Below are 21,984 nucleotides of genomic sequence, written 5' to 3'. Positions count from 1 at the left end.
ACGCCTGCCGCTACGTCGGTGGCCGTGGCAGCTATCCAGAGAGCTGTGGCGAATACGAGCACGATTGCAGCGCGACCTACAGTGTCTAGGACGTCTAGCGGTGCTCAGTTATCTGTATCTGCCAAAACGCCGACATTGTCCGTCCGTTCAAATCCTTTCTCACAGACCGACCGGTAAGTCTCATTCTCTACCTCGTCTTCAGTGACCACTCACGGAGCCTCAGCCTTTCGCCATTTTCTCCGCCTATCAATAACACGCGGATTGATGACTCGCCCCAATCTTCATCCATGACTCCGCCACCATCCTCACCCCCGGCTACTTGTAAACCAAATCGCCTGCCATTCGTCCCCCCGCCATTGTTCGCCTCGGCCTAATACGCATCATATGCTCAATCTAATTCTTTAATTGTATCACATACTTACGACTGCTAGTCGTGCTAAGGCAGAGCGCCAAAGCAGACGACGAGCTATTGAGGAGCGTGCCAGAAAGGGTTTCGTCTTGACCGAGGAAGAGAGAGCGATCTTAGCGGAAGGGGAAGAGAAGGACGATTGTATACTCATGTAGCTTTTGCTTTTTTCTCTCTGTCATATGTAGGACTGTTTCTTCTGGACATATGCGAAGTTGGAAGCTGGCAGCTTTGAGTCTCAACCGGAGTGCAAGGGAGTCCTACGATATAGTTAGCGCCGGGAGATTCGAGCTCCCAAACCGGGCCACTCAGTGACCGTATTGATCGCCACCTAGTTTGTCCGTGATCCACCCAAGGGCCCGCTCATTCTAGAGCTTGCTCTCTCTGTATTCTCTCGACACCTCTTGCCACCAGACCACATATACAGCCAATGTCAGAAAATGAGCAAGACTCATCTGTCCTCGGGAAAAGGTCGCGCAATGGGCAAGATGTCGCAGAGGATGAACCAATGAAGACCGAGGACAGAGAAGTCGCGATGGCTGGTCAGGTTCACGAGGATGATGATGAAGACGATGATGATGTTGGCCCAATGCCCCTGCCCGCAGAGGCCAACGGGAACGGTGCAGCGAAGAAGAAACGCAAAGGTATGCTCCAAATTCACGGAGAAATGAGCACGGCTGCTTATCGGCCTGCTCTCTGCAGTGCTCCCGCACGAGAAGCTATATCTCGACCATTTGCCTGGTGCAGATCGATATTACAAGAGTTTTATGCATAGGGATATCATCAATTTCTGCGTCATGACTAGGTGTGTCTCGACAGCTTTACCCGTCGTGCACGGACGCGCTATACTCAGCCTATCCAACTTAGAACCGACTTCCTCATCACTACCTCCGTCGACGGCCATTTGAAGTTATGGAAAAAGCAAGAACAAGGCATTGAGTTTGTGAAACATTACCGTGCCCACCTTGCACCAGTTACAAGTGTGTCTGCAAGTGCAGATGGTCAGCTGTTCGCAAGTGTTGCAGAGGACGGCACCGCCAAAGTCTTTGATGTCATAAACTTCGGTACGTGCATCCCTGCGAATAAGAAGTTCCTCCCTCTCACGTGTTGTTAGATATGATCAACATGATAAAGTTGGGATTCACACCCCATGCATGTTGTTGGGTTCATAAACGGGGGCAGGCGCGTGGGATATTGGCAGTGTAAGTACAAAGTTCAAGGAGAGAAATTTGGCTGGGTTAATGATGTTGTAGCTCAGAACGAGACACCGGTACGATTCGCCTCTATGACGGCCGAGGTGACGGAAAGCCGCTGGAGACAATTGATAAATTGCACCGGTTCCCAGTACATATAATGACGGTGTGTATACCTGGTGATGTCCGAAACGTTCACTCATCGTTTACTTAGTATAGCGATAGATATGATACAGTCGTATCCGCAGATGAAGGTGGATTCCTCGAATATTGGCGACCGTCTGAGCCATTCGAGGTGCCAAAAGATGTGGCTCGCCTATGGACATTCAAAAGTACTACTGATCTCTACGAGTTCAAAAAGGTCCTTTCTTTTCATTTTCCCGGTGATCGCTTGCTCATTTCTTCACAGTCAAAATCCACACCAACATGCGTCACACTTTCGCCAGATTCTTCCTCTTTCGTCACCTTCTCGCTTCCTGACCGCCAGATCCGCATCTTCTCCTTCTTGACCGGCAAGCTAACACGTAAATATGATGAGTCGTTATCAGCGATCCAGGAGATGCAACAAGCCGGCACTGCGATATACAAGGTTGAGGATATGGAATTTGGTCGGCGTTTGGCGGCAGAGCGAGAGCTTGAACTTCCAGGTCCTGATGGAAGTGTACCTGGCCGATGGTGCAATGCAATCTGGGACGAGAGCGGTGCATTCGTGATCTATCCCACTCTATTGGGAATAAAAGGTGGGTCGCACCAGTAAAACATGTTACTTGGATAGCTGTAGCTAACGTAAATGTGAATATTAGTTGTCAACACTGTCACGAATCGAGTTGTTAGACTACTGGGAAAGGACGAGACTGTACGGTGGATGAACCTGACCCTGTACCAGGGAGCTCCCGCAAGGAGGGGCTTGACGACTGCGGTACGCCTTCTTTGTCATGACTTTTCAGATGTTCGCACTGGAGCCTGACATTTTCTCCGCGTAGGCCGCTGCCGCTTCCTCTAATCCTTTACTAGCGGAGAAAGCTGTCAGAGATCCAACACTTGTCTCCACTGGTTACAAGCGTCAGCGATTCTACTTGTTCACCCGCTCCGAACCAGAGTGCGTGGATATTAATACTCTACCTGACGGGGGTATTGACACCATCTTTGGCTTGACAGGGATGATAAGTCCGGGGATCGTGATATTTTTAACGAGCGGCCTACCCGCGAGGAGCAGACAATTGCGTCATCCACTCCGGCGCTGGGTATGGGCGGTCCATCTCCGCTGGCGAATGCCGCAACTATTCATACGACCTTGGGTGACATGCATATGAGGCTCTTCCCTCAGCAAGCACCGAAAGCCGTGGAGAACTTCGTGGGCCACGCGCGGAGCGGCTATTTCGAGGGGATCATTTTTCACCGAGTAATCCCGAAGTTCATGATCCAGACAGGCGACCCGCTGGGCGACGGAACTGGGGGGATGTCGATTTGGGGTAGGGAATTTGAGGACGAGTTTTCGGACGACTTGAAACACGATAGGTGAGTCGGCAGCGGCGTGAAATGTACACGTTTCTGACTAGCACCATCCAGGCCGTATACGGTCAGCATGGCTAATGCTGGGCCAGGTACGAATGGATCGCAATTCTTCATTACTACGACTGCAACCCCTTGGCTGGACAAGAAACACACCATCTTCGGCCGAGTTTTGTCCGGGCTGGAAGTTGTTCATGCGATAGAGAATGTCAAGACGAATAAGCTGGATAAGCCGTATGATGACATTAAAATCATCAACATTGATGTAGAATAAATGGATATCCGCACGATATTAATACGCTTGTGTTTACATACTTGCATTGTCACTACTGTAATCTGACGATTGCGCTACATGTAATCGTTGTTCAGAGCGAAACTCTGTCATGCACCTGTGTCGTATGCCGTATGAGAAAACTATCGGGAAGACCTGCCTCCCTCAGTCGATTGCCGAACTTGTCACTGAGTCGCTGCGTGAGTTTCGGAGCGGAGAGCTCCCCGACCTCTTCCGCACTGTAAATCGCGGACGGACACGAAAATTTCATGACGATATGTTCCCCGTTTGTCAAGCTGAGCCGCTGAGCCTCGACGACTCCCGGACGGAAAACGCATTCGTAAACATCAAGCGAGACATCTGCCAGGAAGGAGGTCTGGTCCGCTGAAGCCGGTACATAGGCAACCGGGTAGTCGAGCAGGAATGCTGCGAGCGGCACCGCATCTGTGCTGTCTAACGACAAGATCGCAGCGCCACGGTGCGCTGATGCTCCCTCCTCTCCGTAGCGAAGTAATTCGGAGAGGACTTGTGATAGGCGTTTTGGAGGGGGCCATAACTAGTGCCAGTGGGGGTACGGGATGTCAGAAGCGCCATGATGGAGATGCGAGCGGTACCGACCAGTGTGGGAGTTTCACGAAGCTGGATGAAGAGTGGCCACTGATGACGATCATTGAGATCTTCGCGCACACTGCAATCGGATAATCCGCATCGCTTTTTCAAATCGTCCAGGTTAACAAAAAAGAATTGCTCGGAGATCGCCTCCTGCACTAGGATCACGGAGTTGAAACTCGGGAAGAGCTGCGTAGTCTATTCAGTATATCAAATCAAGTAGTTGCAAATAGCAGTGAGTGGATTCAGCGGCGTCCTACACGCGCAACACTTGACACATACATAACCACTAGAAGAACATATACATGATCATTATCGGGGGGACTTACCTGCTCTAATCTGACAAGCAATGCGTCGAACGTATTCACAGGAGGACGTTTCAACTTCTGTGAAGAAAGGGCATCAAATAAGTATCCTGTCCTGTTCACGTTCACCATACAGTGGGGCAAACCCCTTGGTCAGAGATCATTCTGAAAAGGTAAGATCTCCGTACCGTATAGCAAGAGCTACAAAGCACAGATCCATAGAACATTGTTCTATTCGTTGCTGCGACGCGGATGGTTTGCACAACATACGCAGCTCTCGACATACAACTGGATGCATTTCTTCTAATGCAGACATTATCAACCTCAGAAGTACTATCCTAGAGTTGGATACTTTGCGTGGCCTCAGTGAGACTTCACGAGTCACGGAGATTGTGGAGGCGGAGAGAAGAAATCGAGCCGTCAGAGTCGCGAGTAGAAAGCGCGATTTGAGACACACGTGATGCCACCGACTCGGGTTTGCCCCGATTCCTAACAAATTTCCAACCTGGCCCATCTGTTATGTAAATAGTTGGAGTGAGGGAATTTGCAAAGTCCCGTATGTGTGTTTTACCGATCCATAGATGTTCTACATCATATTCCTGTACGGCGCCAACAGCAGGCATGGCGCCCTTCATTACCGTTTGTTCTGCCCCCATCCGAATCCTTTCCGGTTTAAAATACCGTATCCTAGAATTAATTGGGGTAGCAGATACAACGACCTGTCATTCCGGGCTGTTACGAAACCCTCAAAACATAAACATAGGCATGCACACAGACCATTCAGAACCAAGACCGAGTACCAGCAGATCCGGCGAGCTTCTAAGGCAAGAGATGGTTAACAACACAAGCCTCCCGGAGACCGTTCTTGGATGTACTTCACCGCGAGCATTACGCGCAAATCACGCATCGTGGCACTCAGGTGTCCATGTTACCTGTGTTTTGGACCTAATGGAGATATACGCATATTAGGACTCACTTTGGGGCGAATGTCCTATGGCTGTGTCACATTCGGAATATCTGTGGGATTCAATGATGTTTGAATCCAAAGCGGCGACGCCGCTGCCAGCGGACCGTGCATGGGGGCCAAGGATTTCCGAATGATTTCGGGGTGTGACCAAGTCCTACGTCAGTAACTCTGGTATTCTTCTCACCTGTATCAAATCGGAGGTACATAACTCCATTTGTAGACGGCTGTTGAAGTCACAATAGGCCACCTGAAATGGGGTCTACGTAATGATTTCGCCAACAGAACGTGTTATGGTCGGGGCTGGTTGAAGCGGGGTGCTAAGCGCAGTAGTGAGTGAGGGGCGAATTCGGAAAATATGTAGTCTTCACCAGGCCTCGCCGAGGGCGTGAATGCACCAGTTCCTTCTGGACGAGGCGAGAGTTGTCCCTTCAAGCTTAGGTCTTTGCCTCGTATGGATCATCATGTTCCACGCGAAGATTGAACCGACTCAAGCACCCTAAACTTGTGACAACTTTAGACAGCCGATGGTTCAACAAAAAGGAGAGCGCTTGCCTGTCTGTGATGGCGACTTAATTCGTAGAGGCAGAAGATATGAACAAAGTAGCCAGAACATACTATGATGCGATTCAAACGACCTCCGCACATGGATTCTGCATGGAGGGTTCCATGACTCTGTTAAAATCCATACTTGACAGTCGGCGGAGCAGCCACAGATGCTGAAAGACGCAAGCGGCGTGCTTTCCGTTATGTCGTTGAATCGCGTAGCACTGACAGTGTCGGACATAGTACACGTCGGAAGCAGTAGAAGTGCAGACCCGTGGAAAACGACAGGGTAGTAGGCGGATCTCAGGTAGGGAGTGACAGTAGAGCCGGAGGGATAAACTGACAGTACAGGGCGATGTAGAGGCGACGTCGAGAACTAAACTGAAATTGACTCGTCGAGCAGCCCGACTACTACATCTCGAGAAACACTTAATTTCGGTTACTTACTTATCAGATAAGATAACTCAAGCTAAGTTACCCCCGACAGCACATCACAGCGAACATCATTTTTTCTCACGGCGGAGCCGACGTCTTGCACACCAACTTACTGGACAATGACATTGTTGACAACACTACGACGCTATCCTATCGTTGGTTCTTTGAGCTTAGAATGTACGCGCGGGACCATATTTCCGTGAGCTGTTTTCACATGAGGTGTGTTTTTCCCGGAGAATGGAGTTCAGAATGTACTGATATCAGCAGAAATCCGAATTCGGCAGGAGTACGGTGGTACCGAAGCGCACTGAGGCTCATCCATGTGCACATTGCGCCGCATTGCGAAATGGGGATGAAACAAATGGAGAACTTCTATCGGAATTGCTCACCGTATGGCTGGCCGTCGGAGTCTTTTCTCCTCCAGGAGGAAACTCGAGCTGTAAATGTTTGCACCATGCGGCGGCAGCTTCGACGAGGGCAGCAGGATTCCAGGCGGGCGTATCACATAGCTACCGCAGTATGTTGACGGGTGGGCCGGGCCATCGAGCCCCTGTACACAAGCTCGGTACCGCAACAGTTGGCGAGATCTCGATAAGTTCTATCAGTGCAGTTCTTCTGCTTCAGCGCTGGCCCGTGTGTGAAGTTTGTCTGTCTCCAGCATAGGACTTCTAAGCTGACGTTGTGTTTAGAATGTTGTATACTCACGCCCACAACTTCCTGGGCTATTGCCTGATGGACTTCGTGGACTTGGGCAGATTTCTGCCAATCTGCTATTGTCGCTTGACATACTGTCGTAGCAAGGTGCCTAGCTTCTGGACCGTGTCTTCCTCAACGTGCACCTTACGTCTAGCGAGCATCCCGCGCTGGTATACAATCACCTCCGCACTGCAGGAGCCGGAAAATAGCTTGACGATAAGATCTATTCCTCGCGGAACCTCCGGCGACAGATCCTGTAATCTCCATATGGATAGAAGTTGGTTCGACTCTATGTCACACTTTTGCAGGAAAACACTGTAACGCCTCTTGACGCTCCTTTCACTACCAGCTTCTCTGTGCGGCAATCACATGTGGGACTTCACGCCAGTTACTGCTTGCTTCGTATATAAAGACTTCCAGATCTGTGGACCACCTCAAGCTGGTCATCCTGCGTCCCCTTGTCTGATTCAACTTCTTCATTACATTACACAAGGTTCGTTTCGTCTTTCTTACACTTCACTCATTGTCTCACCAGCTTGTCTCCCAGCTTGTCTCGCAGACATGACAACACACAGCGTTCCACTGGATAGCGCTGCACCTACCGGAGGTAGCGGGAAGGCACCGGAGATGGGTATCTCTGGGTCTGAGGACCCTATGGGCGTTGGTCGGCGGTCCATTAGCGAGGCGCAATTGGATCTTGTTCGTCCGCTAGCGGCATATCGAGTCCAGCATAGATCGGATATTGCCAAGGATCCGGTCGCGGTTAATGTCCACGATGTCCCCAGCTATTCGTCCTCCAACACCACACTAGATGAAAAACGCGATCACGAAGAGAAAGGCGAAATCTGGGAAGGATTCGAAAACGACGTTCTACCGGAAAAACAACAAGGAAAGCTGATTCGCAACCTCCGCTTCCAAATCATGTCTCTGTATCGCAGGCTGTTCGGCATCGTCTTCGTCGCCAATATGGCCTGCTTTATCTGGTATTGCGTCACGGACGCCAATGCTAAGGATCTGGGTACAGTTGTGGTCGCGAATCTCTTTGTTGCGATTCTCATGCGCCAAGAATACGTGATCAACGCCTTCTTCGCAGTCGCTTGTCTTGCCCCCCAGAGGTGTGTCTTCGTTTTTCAACATGATCAACCATATCTAACGTGCTATCCAGTTGGCCACTGTGGATTCGTCGCATACTTGCACGAGTATATTCTATTGGTGGCAGTGAGTCTTGTTCTGTTTCTATTTGCATTATACTCATTTGATTGCCTCAGTTCACTCTGGCGCTGGTGTGAGCGGCACTGTATGGCTTATGTTGTTTGTTGGACGAGCCACAAGGGAAGTCATCGATAAGCAGCGAGTGAGTTTATTCCTGTATATCTATCATTTAATTCACTAATGTCACTCTTTAGACCACCATTCCGACGTTAGTTCTGTCTTATGTTATCCTTGCGCTTTTGCTTGTCATGGTTGGTTTCGCACATCCCAAGTTCCGTGTGGCTCATCATGACGCATTTGAAATGATTCACCGTTTTGCGGGCTGGACTGCTGTCGCTGTCGTGTGGGCACAGGTACGTTGTTCGGTTAAGTTCTCTGACAAGTTGTGACATGAGCTTAATGGATTCTAGTTTGTGCTGTTGACGAATGACTATAAACAAGATGACGAATCGTTGGGACACGCTTTGGTCACATCCGCTCCATTTTGGCTTGTGGTGATCTTTACATGTTCCATCGTCCTGCCTTGGCTTCGGCTCCGGAAAGTACCTGTGCGGGCTGAGATCCTATCGGATCACTGTGTGCGCCTGTACTTCGACTACGGTAAGTAATGTCCTTCTTGTGCGTCTTGTGTCAGTCGTCTCTAATGCGGTGGATCTGCCATAGTGGACACCCAACCTGGACACTTCACACGCATGTCACTCGATCCTCTATTTGAATGGCACTCGTTTGCTACGATCGCTGAACCGGGAACCAAGGGCTACTCGGCTGTCGTTTCTAGAGCTGGCGACTGGACCAAAAAGCAGATTGGAAACCCCCCAGACAAGCTGTGGATTCGGGGCATCCCCTGCTACGGTGTTGTGCGGGTCACCCCGCTTTTCCGCCGAGTGGTGATGGTGGCTACTGGCAGTGGCATCGGCCCCATCGCGCCTGTTGTCTTCGCGAAGCGCACTGAGATCCAGCTGCTATGGACGGCACCATCGGCTCGCAAGACGTTCGGCAACAAACTCGTGGATTCCCTTTTGGAGGCGGCGCCTGGTTCGGTTATTTATGGTTCGTGCTTATATTCCTCGTTCCTGTCCCTGGCAAATGGCTAAGAGGACGCTTTTCAAATAGATACTCGTGAGCATGGCCGACCTGATCTCGTCAAACTTACATACCGCATGGTGCGAGAGTTCAATGCGGAGGCGGTAGTGATAATCTCAAATCAGCCCCTGACGGAGAAGGTCGTGTACGGGATGATGAGCCGGGGCATACCTGCGTTCGGCGCAATCTGGGATTCCTGAAGTTTGAATGTCTTCATTTCTTCGCTCCTTACGCGGCTCGACGTCGCAATGCCTTACATGTACTTCACATAAAACTCACTAGATATTATTCATTATATGTACCATACATATAGATCTCACTAGAATGTTCACATTTGCGATGGTTGTAAAGAATTGCTTAGATGAGCTGATTGCAAACAAATTCCAATCAGTTAGATAATCTACTAGCGCGCGGCAAGACAGGCGGCAGGCTCGTCAGTTTACCTCCCGCAAATCCGTGCCCCCATCTGAGTTCATTCCTAGTAGCTAACAAAGTCTGGCCTGCATGGCAGCTGCAGACTTCAGCATAGTTCACCTTGAATCCCATCCGGTTGCCAGAAACAAGGCTGTCGCTACTATAACAGTTAAACCTGGTTCCCTGGTTCTCCGCGCCCTGCCGCTTGCCACCGCGTTGTTGCAGTCGGAAAAGAGCCGCCGATGCGATACTTGTCATAGATTGGCCTCTGAAAACGTCCAACTCCGGAAATGCACAGGCTGCGTCTCGTATTGGTATTGTGGGACACAATGTGTGTACAATCATACTCCATTTATTGGAAAGAATATTACATGTGCTATTTGGCTGCTGGTAGGTCAAACAAAACAGTGGAAAGCGCATCACAAAAAAGTCTGCAAATCGTTTCCTGCATATACCGCTTCGTCCGCGTATCAAGCCTTATCGCCTCATGACCAGGTGGATGCGATCCTTCTCTCACATCTTCTCGCAGAAGCTGCTCAGTACGGTGGCGATTCTTCTCATTGGAACCCTGGCGACGGTCGATTTGGTACATTTTTTGATCTTATGAAAGGGTCCCTGTCGGATCCCCAGTTGCCAGTAGTTTTCAATCCAAAGGACCAATTCCTCGGCGTCACGGATGACTTGGCTCGAGAAGCTTATACGCGGTTCGGGAACAACAATTTCATCATCCATTCCCATTTGAATACCTTCGGGCATGGTATATACCCTCTAGCCAGCAGGCTCTTCAATCATTCTTGCGTACCTAACGCGGTTGCCAAATATATCATTTCACCTTTTGAGTCTGTGCAAATGGAAGTTGTTGCCTTGCGTGACATTGCGGAAGGCGAAGAGGTATGTTGTCATTCGTTATCATCTATCCTTGCTTCTAGTTCATGCTATAGATCACGATCCCTTACTTGGATCCTGCATTACCTCTCCATACCCGTCAAGAAGCCTTGCGGCTCAATTATGGCTTCACATGCACATGTCCATTATGTTCCTGGGCCGGGCATCTCGATCCGGCACCACCACCCGCGCGGGGATCGGCAGAGTTGGCTATACTCGAATCACAGCTTTGTGCGTTATCGCTGGGCGACGCGGACAGAGCGGCGAAACTACCTATGGAACGCGATTTCTTTCGCAGACTACCTGAAACCCTCGTAGTATTCCTTCACGAAACATATTTACCCAGTATATCGGAAGTCTTCAGTAAGGCTTCGCATGAGGGAGAGTACGAACAAGCATTATCTGTGGGGCGGACACTGTTGGCACTATACGCTCTTCTTTATCCATCGAACTACCCTCAGATAGGTGCGTTGTCTTTGGTGCGATATCATGTTTTCGATGCGGCTCGCTAATCCGATATGGATTGGTCTAGGAATGCATGCTCTTGAATTGGCGAAGACGACTTGGAATGCAGCCGTAACAAATTCTGATACCGCACGGGAGAATACCGTTGAAGATGCTGCACGGTTATTTCTGAGCTTTGCCTCTTGCGTGCTTAGTGTTTGGGGCCCAGAAGGTGATGCAGGTGGACCTCTTGAAGAGATACGCATGCTTGAAAAGCTTCTAAGCAATTAAGGCGTCTACCTCCGTAAAATGTGGTGCGCTGATCATCACGCATATTTCCATGGAACATATATCCATTCTGATAGTAGGTTGTGTGTGTAAGCTGACATATATAGAAATTCTTCTAAGTAGGATATTCTATACGATCTAGTAGCTACTTCACCGACGTATGTCATAAATCCCAGAATAATTGTATCACCAGTACATACAGTAGCCTTGTGCATCACTTCTCAAATTACGCTCACAGAACACAGTACTTAGGACAAGCAAATCCGGCGGCGAGGTGGAGAAGTTCTTGGCAAGGCCAAGGCTTCGAATCGGATTTTGAGCGGCGAAGAATTTACGTTTAGACCATGGGTACAATGGAGGCCTCGCTACTTTCTGGGAAAACATGATTGACCAGGGTAATCCGCAATACGTTCGTCGCTGAGTTTATCCACGCCGCAACGTACTTACCTGAGGACCTCGCGCAAGCCCTGGGCACTTATCCGGGCGCAGTCGGATTTATACCACAAGCGAGAGTCAGAGTCCTGAACCCGACAGACGAGCGGCGCAATTCGCAATTTGGCAGTGTCGTGTGGTAATTCTCAGCGGAGCTGCTCCTACGACGCCTGATTTGACTCAGCGAGGGAAGCTACAGCCTTCGCTTCCCTGTATTCTTGTTGGGTATCATGTAGAAAGACTGGGGGGCACTCACTATCCCCCTCTCACCCACTCCCCGCCATTCTTTTGAACGTGGGCGGCACCGTCGTTGCTATGTCAGATCGTCACTCTTTTCTCTCGACAACGGGGCTTATCAGAGCATCCTCGAATGCATCGACAATAAGTCCCGCAACACATGCTAGACCTGGCAGCACGAGGCCAGGAAAACAGACCCACCCTAGGAAGCCAAAAAGCTCAGCGATAGTGACGAGGGGAGGAATCACACCATTAGGTCCGGCATTTCTAGTCGGCATAGCAGTTGTGCTTTCCTTGCTATTCATATCGTCGATTGCATGTGCGTTCGTGGGATCGGATGCAGACGAGCCACCTTTCAAGGGGCTTCTAGATGGTATCGCGGTAAACAATCCTGGTGTGAGTCTACATCAAGCAACAGACGTATACTAGCTGAAGCTGATCGTACGTCACAGATCGTGCTATTGGGCGACAACGTCGACGTAGATGTCGATGAGCCCTCCGTCACGATTCGTTGGACCGTTATCGGGTGCGGGTCGGCTTTCGTCTTGGCTGGTTCAGAGGGGACACACGGGAGCACTGCGTGTGGTCTTCCATCCATACCTCTGAACGTCTATGTAGATAGGTGAGTCGCTTCTTCGTACAGTTGCACATGTGGATCTTACGATTGAATAGTGGAGACGCCGCTGCTTTTACCTATGACCCTGGTTTGTTTCCTATTGTCAATAAGACTGGCCAGCGAATCGGGTTAGTATGCACTTTTAGGTGAACGCCGTCCCCATTTCTGATGCCTCCGCAGAATCCAAAATTTATGTCAATTTGATAGCGACCATGTCCTCGATGTTCACGAGGCTCGCCTGTACCCGTTCGACACATACCAACTCACCAGCACATTGCGAATCATGTCAAGCGACAGCCAAGAGCCCATTACCATGAGTGCTTTAACCACCCTCAAGCTGACCTCAAGTTTTGTCATCTCGCCTAGTGATGTAGCAAGCTACATGAATACCTCGACCAATGTGAATGAACCCGGTCGAGATATTACGATAGACATCACGCGACCAGGCGAAGCCAAATTTTTCACGTTGTTGCTGTTCGCCATAAGCTGGATGCTGACACATGCTACAATGGGTTTCATCGTACTGGCTTGGGTGACCACAGACGAGAAGAGAGTCTTGCAGTACCTGTTCTTTGTTATCACAGTCCTTTTGGTTATTCCACAGCTGAGGAATGCGATGCCGGACGCTCCAGGCTTCGATGGTGAGTGTCAGTGATCGCCAACATCTCAGGCGTATACTGACGTGCCACAGGTGTCTTGCTTGGTACGTTTTCAAACAGTCTTCTAGAAAGCCTCCATAGGCACTGACCCTGTGCACGGTAGACTCCATTGGTTTCTTTCCACAAATGATGTCTTCCGGAATGACGAGTGTCGTACTTTTGATTATTATCGCGAAGAGGGGTCTGGAATCCATGGGGAGAGGAACAAAAATAGCAGAGAAAGAAGAGAAGAGAGCCGTACGTTCGGCTACGAAAGGCCTAGACAGATTGCGTAGACAGGGATCATCAGTGGACTTCCAGCATCTTCGTAGTTGGAGTAGGACCGCGTTTCGACTTGAGAACTCGATAGCAGAGGTGGCTTGAGTAACGCAGCAAATGTACTGTAAGGACTGGAGTGTAGATTGAGGAATGTAATGGACTAGGTTGTGTGTGCTTAACTGTCACAACAGAACAATACTAGGCATAACTCATGGCTGCTTGCGCAAATGCATTCATCAAATTCTCACATAGCACTGTCACTGTTCTGCCCGGACCCGTGTACTTACGATGTGGAAATTCTGCGGGATCCAGGGTGTATTTTCAGGTCTTGAGGAGAAGCACAGGAGACACAATCTATAGATAAAGACGTTGAAATTTGAGCTCATAGCAAGTCAATCATAGTAATAAAGCCTGAGGAAGGAGCTCCGGGTCACGACACCACGCGCTCAAACTCAAGGCTAAGCTCAGTGACATCAACTGTACACGTTACAGGCGCTTGAGGTGCAATATTCCGGCTCCCTTCCACATTATTCCGCCGTCCTTGAAGCTTGAAGACTCAGAATGCCCGTCGGTATTGAGGCTTGGGTTACTCAAATACCGCCTGTCACCCGAGCATGGCTCGCCCTCTCAGTGTTTACGAGCTTAGCTGTCGTGAGTACGTTACACCATCCTTCTTGAGCCACTACATCTTCACTGCATATGCCTGTCTCTACCAGCAATGCCAGCTCGTGACGCCGCTACAGCTGTACTTTAGTTTTTCAACAGCATTCACCAACTCACAGGTATGCTTCACAACGTGCCTGTCGATACTCAATAAACCATTGGACTCATTCTTCCTACAGCCTTGGCGGATGGTCACGACGTTCTTCTACTTTGGGACCATATCCCTAGACTTTATATTCCACATGTTCTTCTTGTGAGTTATTCTACAGCTGTTTGTTCACCCAGGTTACTCATCAATGGATAGCATGAGATATAGTCGGATGCTAGAAGAGTCATCGTTTGCCAACAAGAAAGCTGACTACTTTTGGCTGCTATTCCTGTCCTCCCTGATGCTCCTGGTGCGCGCTCTTTTCCCGGATTTCTTTCGGTATTGATCGCGTACTTTATAGGCTCTCTCTCCACTTGTAAACCTCCCCTTCTTGTCGTCACCTCTTGCATTTGTGCCCATATACCTATGGTCACGCCGCCACCCGTCAACGCCAATCTCGCTCTTTGGCCTCATCACGATCTCAGCATCTTACCTCCCTCTAGCGCTTGTTGGTCTTGCTTGGCTGCTGAATGGCACATGGCGAGCGGCAGCCGGGGATCTTTTAGGGTGCGCTGTTGGCCATATTGGTTGGTTCGTGCGAGATGTATGGGCTAGGGAGATGGCCGGAGGGCCTACTATCATGAGTGAGGCTCCCGATGCACTGTAAGCAAAATTTAGGCCTAGGAGATCTTCTTCTCATCCCTTGCACCCAGGAAACGATTATTCGGAGATATTTAACAGACGTCTGGGGTAAGAAATGAGCATATGCACCAATGCAGTGCACAACATGGTAGTATACTGCATGGCCCGCTTTTGGATGGTATCACTCGTACTTCATTCAGTGCACCCGGATGGAGTCCTCTGCTAATAGGATGTCGTATCAGACGACGCTCACGTACTACAAGTCTCAGGGAAATACCGCACATCGATGAAGTTGTAGACGTACGTTGTGGAACGTTTTCTGTAGAATGTTATGCACTTAATCTTCGGAGTGGAATATATGGCACTATCAGCATCAGAGAAGACTGGACGTGGATGGAGTATGCATTCACTATGTACTTAAGTGAGGACCCCAATCTTTGTGTAAGATGCCCCTTGCTACAGCAGTAAACCGTACGGCAACTTTTACTCAAGACTAGCTCTCGAATCCCCCTGCTACCGATGGAAGGTAGTACGAGCTTCAAAGCTCCGTGTTGAAGCACTTGGAACAAAGTGGGTCGACCGATAGGAACCTAAGGGCTCGTTCGATTCAGAACATGGGCTTGCGTGTGATTGAATTTCATTTTTGCAGGAACGTACTCTGTTCCGCATGCCCGTACAGCACGATTCTAGTCTCTAGATAGTTCCACCCCTCAAAAACGACGAGTGACGATATAATGACGAGCGCGAAGAGAGCTTCTAGTCAACGTCCTCGCCTTCGATGAGCGTCTCTCCATCTTCGGAAAACTTAACATCGTTCTGCAGTAACATAATATTGGCTTATTTGACCACAGAAGATCCAAGAGAACGTACCTCATGGCCTGCAGATTTGCCGATGTATTTTGTATGATCTATTGATGAAGGGTGGAAAAATCAGCCTGAAAAAGCTTGGCTGGACAGGACAAGACCCACGTCCATACGCCGCGAGCTGGCCAGACGCATTGAAGAACTCAACACGGGTGTATGCAAGCGATTTCCCTGAGAGCCATATCATATACACATGGAAACACATAGACGATCGAGTCAGCTACAAACCTATGCCCGTCACAACGGCGCTGACCCGCAGCTCATCACCCGTACGACCGGCCGGCTTGACGAAGGAGGTGCCGATATCAACTGATACGCCGGTCATGTACTGCCCCTTGGAGGCCACCGCAAGGGACCCTAGAGTGTCAGTGAGAGACATGATAAGGCCCCCATGCACAGTCTAGGTTACGGTACATTTAGCGGCAAACAGAATACGATGGAGTTTCCAGATTTACCCCGACTCTGTTGACTAGACAGTTCGTCATTTCAAACGAGGGATGAGCATCCTCGTCACTTCATCAAAATGTGTCCGCATACGATTATAGGGCTCAATCTTCAGGGACGCTTGAACAGAGCCGGGTTTTGCGTCTAAGATTCTAAGCTAATACATGCAGTAGGTCTTTAGCTTCACTTCGTGAATACTTGTAACATATTGCTCACGTTCGGGAAGCATACTTGATCATGGCCTATTCACCGTTCACGTCAGAATAGTATTGGCAGTGACGCTGCACCAACTCGGACACACCCTTGTTGTCTACAAACGACTTCCAGACCTAGATTAAAAAGTTCAAGCCATTGAATCCTTCACTTATAAGCAAACTGACACGTCGAGTAAAGCGCAAACAAGCTGCCATGTCTGCGACCTGGTTATCGTCCTGCCAGTACTCGGAGTCACTCGGACGGTGGACCACACGCGTCTAAGCGCGCGACACGATCACGTGGTCCATGAGGATCTCGAGACTAAGCGCCCATGGTTAGCTCGTACCTGGCCGCCGTCACCTTCAAGCAAGTTCGCACTCCAGCATTGATTCCACTGGCAGATGCTGGTTGCACTCCTTCTGACTTGTTCTCGATACGATTCGGACTTCTGGAGACGCTGAACATGATGCCTGCGTAACCGATACATTAGCTTGATGCTGTGGATATCGCGATGATACCTTGCCCAGCATCAGAATGTGTGGATTAACCTGTCACTATTCTCGCCGGCCGATACTATTCCACTCAAATCACATATCGGATTCCAGCTACCATCTACGTATACCGTTGAAAGCGCCGTGGCTGCGACAGGATAATGATCAGCTACTGAGGCTTACGACGCAATGCTAGGAGATTTTTGCGGTGGTCTTTCTGCTGCTTTTCGGCTAGACAAAGTGGGTATGTACTCGACGCCTGTCATTGATTCTACGACTTAGTGCGACGGACATTAATTATCTCCGAAGCAATGTTGCGGTGTCGGTCGGACATAATTCGACCCTCCGCGCCCGTTTGCGTGCGGTGTTCATACTTCCCCTTTATCGCCTCTCGCTCTAGATTGTCAGTCTTGAATTATGAATATGAGCCAAGTGGTAGAAGCCGCAACACGTAGTCGCGCCAGCCAACCCGAGCATCGTGATAGTGGTACTAACAACTTGTGCAAAGATTTTCCTTAAAACCCGCCCGAAGCGGTTGTGTTGTGGGCGGCTGTGGCGCACTGTGCAGGCTTGCCATCATCGAGCGGTCCGACTGCGGCAGAGAACTCCTCCAAATAGCCTCAAATCGATTGGTCTCGTTCTGCATCTGTAGGCTGTAAGTAACCATAGCCATCAACGTCCTTCAGGGTGTTCGGACTCTGCGCTATTCCGCACACATTGATCCGGACGTCGGTGAGACCGATTGACGTCTGTCGGGGTGCCATCGGCGCTCAGCGCTATGGGTGGTCAGGATTTTAGCACATTTTTCGTCTAACTTCCCTCTATACGCTTGCCAAGGCGTCTGCATTCGACGTTACCAGTGCATTCAGCTGCACGCTAGCGATGGTCGGAATGTTGCAATTTCTTGGCCCGTCTTGGTATCCGGATTGCCCTAGTCAGGATGCACGTCTACCTACTGGCTGTGTTGGTCGCCTGAAGGCTTGTAGATGCGCAACTGATAACCTGGAGTACGTTTATGGAATTTGGTCTCTCATCCAAAGATTAGCTCAGTGATCATCGATATGTAGGTCATTTCAGTGTTATATTGGTTCGTGAATCTGTAAGGCAGTCTCCCTGATACCATCAGTCGCATTTGCAAAAGAAATAGAGGTAAGAGCCACAAGTCTCTATTGCGTCGCAATGGCGTGTCGGAGTCGAGCGATATCACGAATTCTGGTTTGGGGGATTTTAGGGTTTGCACCTTGGACAGATTCTTCTCACTGTCTCGAACCTGTATCTGTCACCTTGATCATTGCCACCTGTAGACCGACAGACCGCTCCAGCGGTCGGGATCGCAACTATGCCATTCGGAGTCTGCACAATGCTCTCTATATAAAAGAGGACCACGTCCGGTACTGATTCTTCATCGAATCCTGGAATTCGCCCCTTACTCTTCTAATTTCTTCGATTCGCTGCCAGCTATGCCTGGTCGTCCTCTTTCGATCTCCCAGGTGGAGAGACTGAAGCCGGCTCCGGTCACTACTTCGGATTCTTCCTCGAGCGTAGAGAAACTTACCCCCCTAGAGCCCGTGCACTTGGATAAGCCCAAGCTCGTCGATCTTAGACGGTCCCTCATCATTTCCAACGCCCCGGACACTACACCTGATGATAAACCCTCCGTAGAGGAGAAGGGCGAAATATGGGCGGGTTTCGAGAACGACCCACTCCCCGACAAGAAGCAGGGCCGGATTGTGCGGAACTTGCGTTTCCAGATCATGTCACTGTATCGCAGGCTATTTGGTATCATCTTCGTGATAAACATGGGGGTGTTCATCTGGTACTGCGTCAAAGGCACGAATGCGAATCAACTTGGAACGGTTGTCATCGCGAATCTCTTCACTGCGATTCTCATGCGGCAAGATTATGTGATCAATGCATTCTTCACTGTCGCCTGTCTTGCTCCCAATACGTGAGTCACTCCTGATTTGTGGCTGTCAGACTGATGAGATTGAATTATTTTAGTTGGCCGCTGTGGATACGTCGTATTCTGGCTAGAGTTTATTCTATCGGTGGCAGTGAGTGTCTTGTTGCTGATATAGAGTATATTCGTGGTGACACTGCCCCACAGTCCACTCCGGAGCAGCAGTCAGCGGTACAGTCTGGCTGATTTTGTTTGTCGGCAAAGCAACCAGAGAGTTCATTGACAAGGAGAATGTAAGCCATCCTCCCCAGCATGGTAGACATCTCATTTTGAGACTTCATGCACAGATCACTGCACCAACGCTGGCCATCTCATACATTGTCCTCGTCCTCCTTCTCGCTATGGTAGTTTTTGCATATCCCGAATTCCGCGTGAAGCATCATGATGCATTCGAGATGATTCACCGCTTCGCCGGCTGGACGGCAGTTGCTTTAGTGTGGGCGCAGGTATGTAGAAACTGCCAAGACATGCTGAGCATTTACCGACAAACATCTCCCACAGGTTATCTTGCTCATCAACAATTACCGCGTTCCTGGTGAGACTCTGCACCACGCCATCAAGCATTCCGCGTCATTTTGGCTGGTTGTAATCTTGACGGCCTCCATCATACTGCCATGGCTGCGGCTGCGCAAGGTTCCCGTGCGTGCCGAGGTACTCTCAGACCACTGTGTCAGACTGCACTTTGATTACGGTGAGTTGGGTGGATTGTTCTCCCTGGCATTGGTTGACAATGGCCCTGCACAGTTGACACCGAACCTGGACACTTTACACGGCTGTCGGTGGATCCGCTCTTTGAGTGGCATTCGTTCGCTACCATCTCCGAGCCCGGAAAGAAGGGCTACTCTGCTGTCGTGTCCAGGGCGGGCGACTGGACGAAGAGTCAGATCGGCAACCCACCAGACAAGATCTGGGTCCGCGGCATCCCCTGCTTCGGCGTCGTGCGCGTCACACCGCTGTTCCGTCGGGTGGTGATGGTGGCCACCGGGAGTGGGATCGGACCAATCGCGCCTGTGGTATTTGCGAAGCGCACAGAGATCCAGCTGCTGTGGACGGCGCCGGCTGTCCGCCAGACGTTCGGTGACAAATTGGTGGACTCGTTGCTCGAAGCTGCGCCACAATCTGCCATCTACGGTACGTCGAGGAACACAACAGAACACGCATCATGACTTCACTGATGGCGATCCATATTTCATAGACACCCGAGTGCATGGCCGGCCCGACTTGGTGAAGCTTACCTACCGAATGGTGCGCGAGTTCAATGCGGAGGCTGTGGTCATCATCTCCAACCAGGCGATTACGGAGAAGGTCGTGTATGGGATGATGAGCCGTGGTATTCCGGCTTTTGGGGCCATTTGGGATTCTTGAAGCTCTTGTTTTCTACCATTAATTTTTCACCTTTGTTCATGTCGATTGCCATTTATTTGCACGGCGGCTAGCTCTGCCGTATTTATTCGCTGCGCGAGTTACTTTATCTCGCGGGCCAGAGTAGCCACGAACACGTAGTTTGCCAGATCAGTTGCAGGGTTTTCATATTGCAATACACTATTTCTAATCATTTTTGGAAACTGGTGTTGAAACGATCGCAATATCGCGATCGGGACTAAGATTATTCAAATTCCGCGAGAGGTCGTCCTCACGGTCCTGCAGCAGCTTGAGCATCCCAATAGCATAACTTCGAGTAGGACGGTCTTACTTATATACAACCCTGCCGTATACATTTTTAAAATGCGCATTGAAAGAGGTTTTCAACCGGCAAGTCATCTTTATATCTTTCTCTTCATTGTTCGCCGATATTTATCTTCCGCCGCCGACGCAGGTACCTTTCACTGAGGGGCATCCGTATCGAACTGACCCGGTGCTGCCGAACCTTTTGAAGCGTTTGTTGCCTCTCGAAGTCCTGCAAAATGTCGAGAAAGATCTGGACCACTTTGGAAGCGAAGGAATACCAGGTGCGTCTCGATACGAGCGTGTGAGCCGCGCTCATGTTGTGAACACGATGTGTGGTACAGCCATGCGGGAGCTAGGTAAAGTCACCTATCCACCTCGTCTGGTGCAATATGACCAGTGGGGCCGGCGTGTTGACGAACTGCAGACGTCTGAGGGGTGGCGCGGAATCAAGGCCCTGTTTCAGCGAGAGGGCATCATTGGGATCTTTTACGAGCGGCAACACAAGGAACACAGCCGTATTCACGGCTTTGCAAAGATCCTGATGGCCATCGGCGACTCTCAGCTGGTGCGCATATTATTTATCTCAAGTGAGGCATCCCCGTTGCAATATACGCTGCGCTGCATCAGATCGACTGTCCGATGAGTATGACTGATGGGGCTGCCCGTGGTAAGCTCCCCGACCAATCCCATGTTGGATAAATGTCAGATTTTTGATGTCTTGTCCAAGTGCTCGAGCTCCTTGGAACTCCCGAGGCGAAGCGAGACATCCTCCCCCGTCTAATTAGGTCACTCCACCTCCTCGTCACTCTCTCCAAATCAAATTGAGTCCCGTTTCTCTTAGTCGCGATCCGTCCACCGCGTTCACCGCAGGGCAGTGGATGACCGAAGTGTGAACATCTAGTAGCATCATTCTTACACACTAAATCACCTCCACCGTCACAGCGTCCCGGAGGCTCCGACGTCTCCCTCACCGAGACAGTAGCGACACCTGCTCCAGACAGCACCGCCCCGAGCCCCTTCGGACCTAAATATACTCTCGATGGCTTCAAATGGTTCTCAAGTGCTACAGACAGCGACATAGCACTCGCGTTGGCGCGGACAGGACCGCCGTCCGCAGGCTCACGCGCACTCTCGCTCTTCCTCGTCCCACTGCGCCTCCCCCTTCTCCGATCCCCGGCCGCTCCCCGGCCGCCATCCAACAGCAACTACATCTTCGTGCACCGCCTCAAGAACAAAATTGGCACGCACGCCCTGCCCACCGCTGAGCTGGCAATCGAGGGTGCGCAGGCCCACCTTCTCGGCGCACCCGGCTCCGGCGTGCAGCACATCGCCGCGGTGCTCAACATAACGCGCATTCACTCTGCCGCCGCGTCCGTCGGCTCTCTGCGCCGCTGCCTCGCAATCGCCGCTGCCTACGCCCGTGTGCGCACCGTCGCGGGTGGGACGCAGCGCCTGTGCGACGCGCCGCCGCACGTCGCGGAGCTGGCGCGCGTGTCCGTGCTGT

At 50.5% G+C, this 21,984-nt stretch overlaps 8 protein-coding genes across 8 annotated transcripts; 6 read left to right on the top strand and 2 right to left on the bottom strand.

Annotated features, from left to right (window-relative positions):
- Positions 1-287: 287 nt before the first annotated feature.
- On the top strand, positions 288-564 carry FIBRA_01731 (uncharacterized protein; the record flags this gene model as incomplete). The annotated part of the gene is made up of 2 exons (XM_012323602.1): positions 288-358; positions 432-564. The coding sequence occupies 2 exons, from the start codon at positions 288-290 to the stop codon at positions 562-564; spliced, it is 204 nt and encodes a 67-aa protein (XP_012178992.1).
- Positions 565-836: 272 nt separating this feature from the next.
- Positions 837-3,385, top strand: FIBRA_01730 (uncharacterized protein; the record flags this gene model as incomplete). Its single annotated transcript, XM_012323601.1, has 11 exons — positions 837-1,050; positions 1,109-1,211; positions 1,274-1,470; positions 1,521-1,608; positions 1,660-1,765; positions 1,814-1,960; positions 2,009-2,339; positions 2,403-2,518; positions 2,583-2,698; positions 2,758-3,117; positions 3,169-3,385. 11 exons carry the CDS (start codon positions 837-839, stop codon positions 3,383-3,385), a joined length of 1,995 nt encoding a protein of 664 aa, XP_012178991.1.
- A 91-nt stretch (positions 3,386-3,476) lies between these two features.
- On the bottom strand, positions 3,477-4,460 carry FIBRA_01729 (uncharacterized protein; the record flags this gene model as incomplete). Its single annotated transcript, XM_012323600.1, has 4 exons — positions 3,477-3,938; positions 4,001-4,180; positions 4,321-4,377; positions 4,431-4,460. 4 exons carry the CDS (start codon positions 4,458-4,460, stop codon positions 3,477-3,479), a joined length of 729 nt encoding a protein of 242 aa, XP_012178990.1.
- A 3,038-nt stretch (positions 4,461-7,498) lies between these two features.
- On the top strand, positions 7,499-11,266 carry FIBRA_01728 (uncharacterized protein; the record flags this gene model as incomplete). The annotated part of the gene is made up of 9 exons (XM_012323599.1): positions 7,499-8,052; positions 8,103-8,155; positions 8,206-8,291; positions 8,344-8,502; positions 8,560-8,749; positions 8,813-9,199; positions 10,176-10,537; positions 10,588-10,996; positions 11,064-11,266. 9 exons carry the CDS (start codon positions 7,499-7,501, stop codon positions 11,264-11,266), a joined length of 2,403 nt encoding a protein of 800 aa, XP_012178989.1.
- A 744-nt stretch (positions 11,267-12,010) lies between these two features.
- On the top strand, positions 12,011-13,570 carry FIBRA_01727 (uncharacterized protein; the record flags this gene model as incomplete). The annotated part of the gene is made up of 6 exons (XM_012323598.1): positions 12,011-12,328; positions 12,385-12,554; positions 12,605-12,676; positions 12,729-13,189; positions 13,240-13,251; positions 13,311-13,570. 6 exons carry the CDS (start codon positions 12,011-12,013, stop codon positions 13,568-13,570), a joined length of 1,293 nt encoding a protein of 430 aa, XP_012178988.1.
- Positions 13,571-14,026: 456 nt separating this feature from the next.
- On the top strand, positions 14,027-14,954 carry FIBRA_01726 (uncharacterized protein; the record flags this gene model as incomplete). The annotated part of the gene is made up of 6 exons (XM_012323597.1): positions 14,027-14,116; positions 14,182-14,247; positions 14,308-14,381; positions 14,433-14,526; positions 14,578-14,879; positions 14,930-14,954. 6 exons carry the CDS (start codon positions 14,027-14,029, stop codon positions 14,952-14,954), a joined length of 651 nt encoding a protein of 216 aa, XP_012178987.1.
- Positions 14,955-15,614: 660 nt separating this feature from the next.
- On the bottom strand, positions 15,615-16,576 carry FIBRA_01725 (uncharacterized protein; the record flags this gene model as incomplete). Its single annotated transcript, XM_012323596.1, has 9 exons — positions 15,615-15,674; positions 15,729-15,766; positions 15,828-15,893; positions 15,951-16,122; positions 16,178-16,191; positions 16,260-16,323; positions 16,383-16,408; positions 16,468-16,495; positions 16,547-16,576. 9 exons carry the CDS (start codon positions 16,574-16,576, stop codon positions 15,615-15,617), a joined length of 498 nt encoding a protein of 165 aa, XP_012178986.1.
- A 1,736-nt stretch (positions 16,577-18,312) lies between these two features.
- FIBRA_01724 (uncharacterized protein) lies at positions 18,313-20,177 on the top strand (the record flags this gene model as incomplete). Its single annotated transcript, XM_012323595.1, has 7 exons — positions 18,313-18,800; positions 18,854-18,906; positions 18,960-19,045; positions 19,100-19,258; positions 19,314-19,503; positions 19,557-19,943; positions 20,008-20,177. 7 exons carry the CDS (start codon positions 18,313-18,315, stop codon positions 20,175-20,177), a joined length of 1,533 nt encoding a protein of 510 aa, XP_012178985.1.
- Positions 20,178-21,984: the final 1,807 nt, after the last annotated feature.

This window comes from Fibroporia radiculosa (assembly GCF_000313525.1).
Source record: "Fibroporia radiculosa TFFH 294 genomic supercontigs, scaffold860, whole genome shotgun sequence".
Classification (NCBI taxonomy): Eukaryota; Fungi; Basidiomycota; class Agaricomycetes; order Polyporales; family Fibroporiaceae; genus Fibroporia; species Fibroporia radiculosa.
The sequence above is the reverse complement of the archived record's forward strand: the minus strand, read 5'-3'. Positions and strand labels throughout refer to the sequence as shown.